We start from the raw sequence: 12197 nt of genomic DNA on the forward strand, positions 1-12197 counted from the left end.
AATCTGTTGTAAAAATACAACACTCCATTTGAAATAAGAAAAAGAGATAAAGGAATGTAATTGGCCATAAAACTTCAAGAACTTGCAACCATTAGTAGGATAATAACAATAGTAGCACCTTTAAATGTTGCAATTGTGACGAATAAACTCGCTTGGTGTACTCAGACAAAAGTTGGCCCAAAGCATCAGTACTCGGAAACTGTGTAGTACCAAGACCAGCCATCCATCCATCCATAATGGCAGTTGACAGAAGTTCTAGTTGGCTAGTAGAATTTCCACTGATAGAATCAGCACCCACGACAGAAAGGAAATCATAATTCTCTGCGAGCCATGACCAAATTTGGCACTGCAACTCACCAGCTGGTGTATGAACAAAGAGTGCGGCAAGTGCCTCATTTCCAATGGCAAAAGCTTTAGCCTCCTCAGTTATTTCTCGGAGCTTTCATCCAGTAACATGATGCCTCCACGTCTCCTACGCTTACAAACCAAAGAATACTTAGGACACAAGAAACATATGTGTTAGCCAATAGTCTAAGTAGTACTTTTTCTCTGTCTTGAAAAAGGTTTATACATGATCAATCCCTCGAAGCTTTAAGACTATGGATGACAATTTAGACTTTTTTTTCTGGTTTTATGTTCACCTTAAAACCATGAACTGAATCATAGTGAACCAGAGATCTACTAGGACTACTACCACGGCTAGAGCATCTGCTATGGCCATCATTAGCTTTTTCAAGGAACCGTTCTACTGAAGAAACCTACTAAAAAGGAGTGGAACAAGATTAAAGGATTTCACAGCTAGCAAGAAATGAAACCAGTTCAGTAAGAAAACTCTTAGAAGGTAGCAGCGAGTGGGATACATTACCTTGATCAATTGCAGCTCAGGTGATCGAGCAAGCAGAGATCTTATGTATAATATTCTGACACGTGAAACTAGCATAGTATCCATAACCTTCTTTGGTTCAATTTTATGAATAAATGAAAAAACAGCATCTCTGATCTCATCAAGTATTTCGTGTTCCCTAGCAGCACCTGCTTTGATGACTGCAGCCAAAACCTGCAACATTATTTACATTTTATGAGTAAGACACTCTAGATATCATAAGGACTATATACCAACCAAAAAGATACCATTATCACACGCAAAAAGAACATTTGTGATTATTCTAAACATTATGTGCCAAATTGATATGATTCCATAACTATAACTAATTCCCAACTTACCGAAACACAAGATTTGAACCAAACAAATATTTTTAAAAAGTTGTAGGTTGTTGCAAATTTGAGTGAAAAAATTCTTGGAAATTCCAACCCTAGAATAGGAGTATCAAAAGTTCAATTAATTAACTCATTGAATTTATTCATCTACAAATTGCTTTTAAAGTGTCAATTGTATCACCAAAAATTGAAAAGTATATCACTTTGTATTTTTCATAAAGAACCAACTTGGTTAAGTAATAATGAAAGCAATTTAAACTATATGCTTTACAATGAAACTTTGGAGGACTACACAATGTATACTAAGCATCAGACTATCATCCTACAATGGAAGGGCACAATTCACCATATGTTTCACAAGAAATGATGATACATGCTGAATGAGTAACAAGGATAGCAATAAATACAAGCTCGACATGGAACCAAGAAAAAACCAAGTCAGACTAATATAGATAACTCACCGTATTCAGCTTGAACAATATTTATAGTTCAATCATTGATATATTGCTTACTCCCAAGCTTGTCAAGAACGAGATCTCAAATACAATGAGAGGTTCACAGGATAGGAGCATAAATGTAAGATCATACAATTAACCAACAATAATTTTTTGCCATATCAAAATAAGATGTTATCATCATTGTTGTCAACATCAACAACCTATATTTGTCCCAACTCTTTGGGGTCAGATACAATAACCCAAACCCAATGAATTCAATGAGATAATATTATTGTCACAAACATATTTGAAGATTCACGAAGTACCTCCTATTAGAATACCACACTAAAATTGATTGGCTAACTACTTAGGATTCAAAAGCTTGATCTGCTAGAAAAGTGACCACTCTTTATATTTATATACTTAATAGATATGATCTGCTAGGAGCATTAATGTAAGGGCATTAAATGAATAGGTACTCAAAGAATTCACTCTTAGCAACAAGAGACACAGGTAGCACTTAGACATGTTAGTTCACAGCATGCTTTATGTCCTGGATTTTGGTGCCTGACCATAACCAAGTTTGAATACTTCCAACTATCTCAAATTCCATTTGAAATCTATTAATGAAACTTCACACGATTATATCAAACATGACAGCAACTTTAGACCAAAGCCTAATTGGCAATGAGTATAGATAGAATGCCCAAACTGATAATACAACAGCATAGAGCTCGAAGCTCATGGTCCCAAAGAAGAATAGAACCACATTAAATCTACTAGTCTACATAATAAAGACTATTTCCACAACTTAAATGTGTGACCATAAGATTAGTAAAACTCCCCTTTTTGTCACTAACAATAACCATAATAAAAGAAAAACTTTAAATTTTTCCGAGGATAATACAAATTTGGTATCTCAAAACTTAAATTTTTTCCAATCAGTAATACAAATTTGGTATCACATGCATTTATGATTTACCCTCTTGTACTGCTTTGGCTAACAATATACTTGTACACTTTATTTTTGCTACCATATCAAATGGTAATAAGAGTGTGAGTGTCCATGGACCAACAAACATGCCGAGGGAGGGTTAGTTACTCAAAAATCTTTTCACCTGTTGCGAATAGTAAAAAAAATAGTGTGATAAGATTTTGGCTAAACATAGTTATTTGGCACTTAAACTATTTTCACTTAGCAAAATTTCTCTTACAAAGGTTTCCCTACAAGTATTTTTTTAGGCTTCAACATGTTTCACTAAGTTTTTCCTACAAAGTTTTTTTTGATTTATGGCAAAGGAGGAGAGTAGGACAAAAATTCAAATTAAGGATTCTCTTATTAAGGGGGAACCTTAAGGGGGAGCCTTAACTTTGAAAATTTTAAAGTTACTTTAACCTTTATAAAGCTTAAAATTTCCTTAGCTTGTCACTTAAGTATGCTTACGTTTGTGCTTAAACTTCTTATTTAAAAGCATGTTTTTGTTTTTTTATGCATTTTGTTTTACTTAATTTTGAATCTGAGTTGTCATAATCAAAAAGGGGGAGATTATTGGTGCGGGAAGTATCAGACGATCGAATCCAAGTTTTGATAATGGCAAAGAGTTCAAAGTAAAGTCATCTTGTGATCTAATAAGTTCATGGAGTTTGCAGGAAAGTCCTAAGTGCTCTTAGGTAAAAGCCCTAGCTGCAGTTAGACAAGGTGAAAACCCTAGGGGGTGGTAACCCTAGGTCATAGGGGGTGGTAACCCTATGCGGAAAGTCTTGGCGGGTCGAGAGCTTCAGGCAAAAGTCCTAGGGGTGGCAACCCTAGGTGAAAAGTCTTGGTGTCGCGAACCAGGTGAAAGACTGGACAGGCCAGGAAGCGGGAGTTCAGCAGAAAGTCCGAAAGCATCGAGCACCGAGCAAAAGTCCAGTCGATCTGGAGGATCATACTAGCAATATGTAAATCTCCTGAGTGGAGTAGGTGAGGGCGCGTTCCCCATAGAGGGAACAGTAGGCGTCGAGTCGACCTAGGATTTCCGGTCGGAAATCCGAAATCAGACCCGGACAGTCCGATGACTGTCGACTATTATTTGTTATATCATTTCTTGTGCTAACTTTGTTTTGCAGGGTATGTGTTTGGGACTAACACACTTTACAGGAACAAAGAAACAACTTTGGCCTCGGATGAACAGTGTCCGAGGCGCCTCCATAAGGGCTTGGAGGCGCCTCGGGTACAAGCCGAAGCTAGCTGTCCAGAGGAGCTGGAGACACCTCGGAGGAAGCTAGAGGCACCTTGGACCAAGCGTTGGAGGCGCCTTGGAGCAGCTTGGAGGCGCCTTTAGAGGGATAAGGCGCGACCAGGCTTGCACTGATCCACCCGTGCGACTCGGCGGCCTGGAGGCACCTCGGACAGGATTGGAGGCGCCTCCAGCACTGTATATAAGATGGATTCGAGCAACAACAAAAAAAACACAACTCCCGAGCAATCCTAACGCTACAATCTGCTAACGAGACGATCCCGAAGTGCTGCAACATAACCCCGACGACCCGGAGCTCCAGCTTTCGTTTCTTTGTTGTCGGTATTGCTTAATTTTGTTGTACTTAATTCATATCTGTACAATTACGATTTGATAGTGAATTACTCAAAGTAATCGCTCAACGAGCGAGAGCCTTGGAGTAGGAGTCCCCCAAGGCTCCAAACCAAGTAAAAACACTTGGATCTTTTCTGTGCTTGATTTTTCCTTTATTTCCACTGCATTACTCTCTACCGATTTTCGAATACGAAACAAACGAAATAACCACAAGCACTATTCACCCCCCTAGCGCTTTCGATCCAACAAAGTTGAATAATTTAAATAAATTAAATAAACTATATAATTTAAGTTAATTGAAAAAATTAGATAAATCAAATAAATAATTTCATTAATGATATCATTTTATCACTATAACTAAATAAAAATTTAAAACATATTTAAAATCTTAGATCAAATGGAGGTAATCGAATTATTCTATATTTTCTTAGTTTAGCAATAGTTTAATTTTATATACATAATGTTTATTAAAAAAACATAATGTGATGATTAATTTTTATATTCATTACCTTAAAAAAAATAAACATATCATAATCTATCCGCTTAATTTATATAACTATCAAATATGCCCTAAAAATATTTTTCAAAAGTCTTAAAATAAATGACTTTTTTTTAAATCACAATTTTTTTGTGCTGTTAGTTGCAAAGAACCCGTTACACAAATTTATTTACCATCCCATTAAACAAGGAAAATATTCATTAGGATTTACTTATAGTCATTTAGAACCATTCCACCCTCATGATAGATCCTCATAAGGATGGCATGGTACTTAATCTCCTCCGTCCCTTTAAATTTAGGTTAGATTTTATGAGAAGTGCTTAAGGTAGATTTTATAGTTTAGCACTTTTAAATTACTAAAATAAGTACATCCAATGAAATATTAGAAATAGACTGTTAATACAGATAACAGGATAAGAATGGAGATATGCATTCAAGAATGTTTCTGATTCCCAATTCATCATACATGTGAACTCAAGTAGAAAAGAAGACATACTAATGGAGTGTTTGATTCATGGAATTGAAATATTATAAGAAATAGATACAAAGTTGTTTTTACAATGATAAAATTCTTTACAAGAAATATTATATAATTCATCTAGCTCACACGATTGGCCTAGTTCAGTGTGATTGATCCACCCTGCCTCCCAGACTAAGCAAACTGACCAATTAATATGCATTTTCAGATTAAATAGTCCATCCAGCCAAACTTGTCCCTTACCCTCCCCAACATGTTCTGCCCATTCGGTACTAGTTACGCCCAAACCATATAGTACACTTGACCCACCCAAATTGTCCAGCCTGCTCAATCTTACACCGTCCAACACATGCAACCCGACATGCCTGTCAGGACCATTCGGTCCAGCAATACCTATCGGGCTACCTGGCCTAATCGCGCCTTCTGAATCATCTGGCTCACCATGTCTTGACGGGTTAATCAATCCAACCACCTAATCATTCATTCAACTCACCCCCACCCACCTGCTTGGACTGAAGCAGACCAATTATAATCTGTTGTAAAAATACAACACTCCATTTGAAATAAGAAAAAGAGGTAAAGGAATGTAATTGGCCATAAAACTTCAAGAACTTGCAACCATTAGTAGGATAATAACAATAGTAGCACCTTTAAATGTTGCAATTGTGACGAATAAACTCGCTTGGTGTACTCAGACAAAAGTTGGCCCAAAGCATCAGTACTCGGAAACTGTGTAGTACCAAGACCAGCCATCCATCCATAATGGCAGTTGACAGAAGTTCTAGTTGGCTAGTAGAATTTCCACTGATAGAATCAGCACCCACGACAGAGAGGAAATCATAATTCTCTACGAGCCATAACTGAATTTGGCACTGCAACTCACCAGCTGGTGTATGAATAAAGAGTGTGTCAAGTGCCTCATTTCCAATGGCAAAAGCTTTAGCCTCCTCAGTTATTTCTTGGAGCTTTCATCCAGTAACATGATGCCTCCACGTCTCCTACGCTTACAAACCAAAGAATACATAGGACACAAGTAACATATGTGTTAGCCAATAGTCTAAGTAGTACTTTTTCCCTGTCTTGAAAAAGGTTTATACATGATCAATCCCTCGAAGCTTTAAGACTATGGATGACAATTTAGACTTTTTTTCTGGTTTTATGTTCACCTTAAAACCATGAACTGAATCATAGTGAACCAGAGATCTACTAGGACTACTACCACGGCTAGAGCATCTGCTATGGCCATCATTAGCTTTTTCAAGGAACCGTTCTACTGAAGAAACCTACTAAAAAGGAGTGGAACAAGATTAAAGGATTTCACAGCTAGCAAGAAATGAAACCAGTTCAGTAAGAAACTCATAGAAGGTAGCAGCGAGTGGGATACATTACCTTGATCAATTGCAGCTCAGGTGATCGAGCAAGCAGAGATCTTATGTATAATATTCTGACACGTGAAACTAGCATAGTATCCATAACCTTCTTTGGTTCAATTTTACGAATAAATGAAAAAACAGCATCTCTGATCTAAGCAAGTATTTCGTGTTCCCTAGCAGCACCTGCTTTGATGACTGCAGCAAAAACCTGCAACACTATTTACATTTTATGAGTAAGACACTCTAGATGTCATAAGGACTATTAAGTACCAACCAAAAAGATACCATTATCACACACAAAAAGAACATTTGTGATTATTCTAAACATTATGTGCCAAATTGATATGATTCCATAACTATAACTAATTCCCAACTTACCGAAACGCAAGATTTGAACCAAACAAATATTTTTAAAAAGTTGTAGGTTGTTGCAAATTTGAGTGAAAAAATTCTTGGAAATTCCAACCCTAGAATAGGAGTATCAAAAGTTCAATTAATTAACTCATTGAATTTATTCATCTACAAATTGCTTTTAAAGTGTCAATTGTATCACCAAAAATTGAAAAGTATATCACTTTGTATTTTTCACAGAGAACCAACTTGGTTAAGTAATAATGAAAGCAATTTAAACTATATGCTTTACAATGAAATTTTGGAGGACTATACAATGTATACTAAGCATCAGACTATCATCCTGCAATGGAAGGGCACAATTCACCATATGATTCACAAGAAATGATGATACATGCTGAATGAGTAACAAGGATAGCAATAAATACAAGCTCGACATGGAACCAAGAAAAAACCAAGTCAGACTAACATAGTTAACTCACCGTATTCAGCTTGAACAATATTATAGTTCCAAGCATTGATATATTGCTTACTCCCAAGCTTGTCAAGAACGAGATCTCAAATACAATGAGAGATTCACAGGATAGGAGCATAAATGTAAGATCATATAATTAACCAACAATAATTTTTTGCCATATCAAAATAAGATGTTATCATCATTGTTGTCAACATCAACAACCTATATTTGTCCCAACTCTTTGGGGTCAGATACAATAACCCAAACCCAATGAATTCAATGAGATAATATTATTGTCACAAACATATTTGAAGATTCACGAAGTACCTCCTATTAGAATACCACACTAAAATTGATTGGCTAACTACTTAGGATTCAAAAGCTTGATCTGCTAGAAAAGTGACCACTCTTTATATTTATATACTTAATAGATATGATCTGCTAGGAGCATTAATGTAAGGGCATTAAATGAATAGGTACTCAAAGAATTCACTCTTAGCAACAAGAGACACAGGTAGCACTTAGACATGTTAGTTCACAGCATGCTTTATGTCCTGGATTTTGGTGCCTGACCATAACCAAGTTTGAATACTTCCAACTATCTCAAATTCCATTTGAAATCTATTAATGAAACTTCACGCGATTATATCAAACATGACAGCAACTTTAGACCAAAGCCTAATTGGCAATGAGTATAGATAGAATACCCAAACTGATAATACAACAGCATAGAGCTCGAAGCTCATGGTCCCAAAGAAGAATAGAACCACATTAAATCTACTAGTCTACATAATAAAGACTATTTCCACAACTTAAATGTGTGACCATAAGATTAGTAAAACTCCCCTTTTTGTCACTAACAATAACCATAATAAAAGAAAAACTTTAAATTTTTCCGAGGATAATACAAATTTGGTATCTCAAAGCTTAATTTTTTTTTCAAATCAGTAATACAAATTTGGTATCACATGCATTTACGATTTACCCTCTTGTACTGCTTTGGCTAACAATATACTTGTACACTTTATTTTTGCTACCATATCAAATGGTAATAAGAGTGTGAGTGTCCATGGACCAACAAACATGCCGAGGGAGGGCTAGTTACTCAAAAATCTTTTCACCTGTTGTGAATAGTAAAAAAAAAAAGAAAGAACTAAATATGCAGAGATAGGCTGGGATCAAGAAGACATTTTTCCACAATTCTATGCTTGTAAGATCCATATCAGCTGACTTTGCGGCCTCCAAGATCCTTCCAGTGAGCCCGACGCCAACGATACCAGCTAAGGTCCCGGCGGTATTCAAAACTCCCATAACAATTCCTGCATATTGCGGAGCCACGTCCATGTGATTTACAGCGAACCCGGCTCTTCCAAGTGCTAAGAATCCAAGAGAAATCGAAGAGCATATGACAGTCCAGGAGGGATTCCTGAATAGTGGAATGGCCATTAGAGCAAGAGCTGCAATGACAAAGTCGATGGTGTTGAGAAGCTTCTGAGTCTTGGAAACTGATAAGAACCTTCTTGTGATTAAGTGATCAGCTAAAATCCCTCCTGTGTTTGAGAAGATGAACATGTTGAAGTAAGGAATCATCTTAGAAGATCCCATGCCCTGAAGACTGAGTTGAAGGCCGAGTTCAAAGTACGTTGGCAACCAGTTCATTAGTACGTACAGTGCGTAGTGAAAGGTGAAGTTGTTTACCACGATTGCCCAAATCGGTAAGTTGAAAATTATCTTCTTCCAAGGAATTTTAGTGAAGCGCCTCAGGTTTCCAGCACTTGGGATTTTCTTTTCTCTTGAAACAGGCAAGTTGTGCTCTCCGAAACCTGCAGCAGCTTTGGGATGTTCGGAACGAACTGGATCACTAGAAAACCTAAACCAGAGAAATGACCACATGATACCCAGAGCTGATTCAACCATGAAAACTGACTGAGGTCCCTTGTATTTTACCAGACTTGGCAACACAAGCATGCCACCAGCTGCTCCTAGGTACATCCCGGATGTCGTAAGAGAAACAAAACGTGAGCGCTCATGGGGAGGGACCCATTGTACTAGAATTGTGTGAATGGAGGGGAATATAAAGCCTTGTGCCACACCTACAAGGAAGCGGGCATAAACCATTATATTCACTTTGCTTGCATCTAGTGGAGCCAATGCACATGTTAGCGACCACAGCAAAAACGAAAACAGCAGAACTCGTCGTCCTCCAACATATTGTGCAACCCAACCCCGAGACACTTGTGACACAACATATCCATAGTAGAATACCGAAAGTATTAGACCCTTGCTTGATTGATTTACACCAATGCTATCTGCAGCCGCTGTGTACGCAATTGAAAATCCTATTCGCTCTAGATAGCACACTCTTGTGCAGATAAAGGTTAATAAAATGATACTGTACCGCTTTGGAAATCTCATCTTCTTCAGCAGTTCCATTAGTTTATATCATGGAGTATATGCGCATGTATTCAAATTTAACTCCTTGTGTCATTATTGTTCTTCAACAAAGATAATCCTGCACTCTTCTCTCACTCTGCATGATTTGGGAATATTGGCATGTTAAAGAAGACAATTAAACAAAATTATCTTAGTTTATAGGACTTGAAGCGATCTTCATAAACAAAATTAAAAAATCTGAAGCCATGGATGGCCATATTACAGAAGATAATTATGGAATCTTGCTGAAGCAATAAAAAGCTGACAATTGATAATCAATTGGAAAACACACCACTGGATGAAAAATATACAGATGAAACTGATCAACATTCTGATTGAGTCAGCACAAACAAAATGAAGGGCTTTCTACTAGGACAATCAAGCCATTGGAAGAAGACTAATTTGTTGAGATTTATTTTCTTAATAATGTATGTATTTATGTGTGTTTTAGATTGATGTGGCGGTTTTGGGCAGTCGATAGTGAATTAAGACATGCAGGCTATTAAATCACTATGCATTGCAATCTGAGACACGAGATTCATTTTCATATCAGTAGACTTAAGAGTTGATGTTGCAGATGAAGTTTTGAACACCAAAAGGGTTCAGTAATAGTCCAGTCTTGTACCAAATTTACAACTTCAATGATTTAGGAAGATAGTCCAGTCAATGGAAACAAAAGTCCAGTCTTGATCATAATCCGGTTGTAAAACTAGTTAAAATGGTTTAGGCGAGGCAAGAAATATCAGTAATTGATTTAACATCCAAAATGTCAATTGAGTGATAGATTTACGGAAATCTAGAAGAAAACATAGGGAGGAGATGCCATAAACTATAGGGAAGGAGATGCCAGAAACTATAGGGCAGGAAACCAACCTTGTTGAGGAGCTGATGGGGTTGCATGATCGAATTGGTTAGAGACGGCGGCCTCAAACTCGAACTCCTAGAAAGCACCTGCCTCTTCTTCCCGTGGGCAGGAAACCTCAAAGAGGAAGACACGACGCTGCAGGGAAAGGAAAGAAGAGGGGGGGGGGGGGAAGAGGGAAGACATGTGCGCGACCGAAAGGAAAGGAAGATGAAAATACAAAGGCGACGATGGAAACCTTGCTCTCGGCTGAAAGGAAAAGTAGAAGAGATGATTGAAAAATATTATAATCAGTTCAAACTTATTACTTCCGTACAGAAGTATATTAATTTTATTTTGAGTTATTACTTCATCAAATATAAATTATGAAATAAAATATTAGTAAAAATTAGTAGCGAGACCCACGATTTTTAATCAATGAAGCCTAAAATGAAATTTACTTCATCAAATTTATTATCTAAGCTAATTATCATATATACTTGATGAAATAATATATGATCATTAACTTTGATAATAAATTTGATGAAATAAATTTCATTTTATACTTCATTGATTAAAAATTGTGGATCTCACTACTAGTTTTTACTAATATTTTACTTCATAATTTATATTTGATGAAGTAATAACTCACAATATAAAATTCATATACTTATGTGCGGAAGTAATAAGTTTGAACTAATTATAATATTTTTTCTATTTATTAATAAATTAATCGGTTTATTATTTTTAAACTAATCCTTTGATAAAATCCTAACTCCTAACTTAGCATTTTTTTCCCGAAAACAAGTCTTCACCGCCCCCGACTCACATCTCTTCTACTTTTCCTTTCAGCCGAGAGCTAGGTTTCCATCGTCGCCTTTGTATTTTCATCTTCCTTTCCTTTCGGTTGCGCGCATGTCTTCCTCCCTTTCTTTCCTTTCCCTGCAGCATCGTGTCTTCCTCTTTGAGGTTTCCTGGCCACGGGAAGAAGAGGCAAGTGCTTTCTAGGAGTTCGAGTTTGAGGCCGCCGTCTCTAACCGATCCGATCCTGCAACCCCATCAGCTCTTCAACCAAGTTGGTTTCCACTTGAAAATTATGAGAGAATTATTTTCTGTTAGTTAGAGCCCTAGAGGCAATCATTTGATGATTGTATGAACTCATGTATATCATATTCTTGTTTATTAATAAAGGCATTTGTTTGGTTATTATACTTATTTATATTAGTGCCAAATAGACTAAGTATAATAGCGTCCTTGAGTAGAAGGTTCATACCTATATCAATCGATTAGTTGAATCGATAGTGAGATGATATAGGAAACACTACTCTAAATCATTCCTAGTCGAGTATTAGCATTCAGGGACAATGTTAATACAATAAGACTAGCATGTAGGTCAGCTCGATGACTTGATCTCACAAGTCATGGATATATAGATATCAAGCTGACACATGGGTATGCATTAGAGAATGTATACTGAATGACCCGCCATGAGAAAGTATCATGGATCGTTATATGAGTGTCATATACTTTCTCATGT

At 36.8% G+C, this 12197-nt stretch overlaps 1 protein-coding gene across 2 annotated transcripts in view; it reads right to left on the minus strand.

The window, feature by feature from the left end:
• Positions 1 to 2636: 2636 nt before the first annotated feature.
• LOC121987238 (probable anion transporter 6) overlaps positions 2637 to 12197 on the minus strand; it is a 41046-nt gene continuing 31485 nt past the window's right edge. The window contains exons 2-3 of one of the 2 annotated variants that reach the window (XM_042541123.1): positions 8532 to 9916; positions 2637 to 2794 (exon numbers count right to left, since the gene is read on the minus strand). In XM_042541123.1, the coding sequence (XP_042397057.1) occupies positions 2754 to 2794; positions 8532 to 9819 (1329 nt within the window). In that variant the 5' untranslated portion in view covers positions 9820 to 9916 and the 3' untranslated portion in view covers positions 2637 to 2753. Of the gene's footprint in view, positions 2795 to 8351; positions 9917 to 12197 lie in introns of those variants that run through there. The other variant, XM_042541122.1, reaches the window with a different exon arrangement.

This window comes from Zingiber officinale, chromosome 5B, assembly GCF_018446385.1.
Source record: "Zingiber officinale cultivar Zhangliang chromosome 5B, Zo_v1.1, whole genome shotgun sequence".
Classification (NCBI taxonomy): Eukaryota; Viridiplantae; Streptophyta; class Magnoliopsida; order Zingiberales; family Zingiberaceae; genus Zingiber; species Zingiber officinale.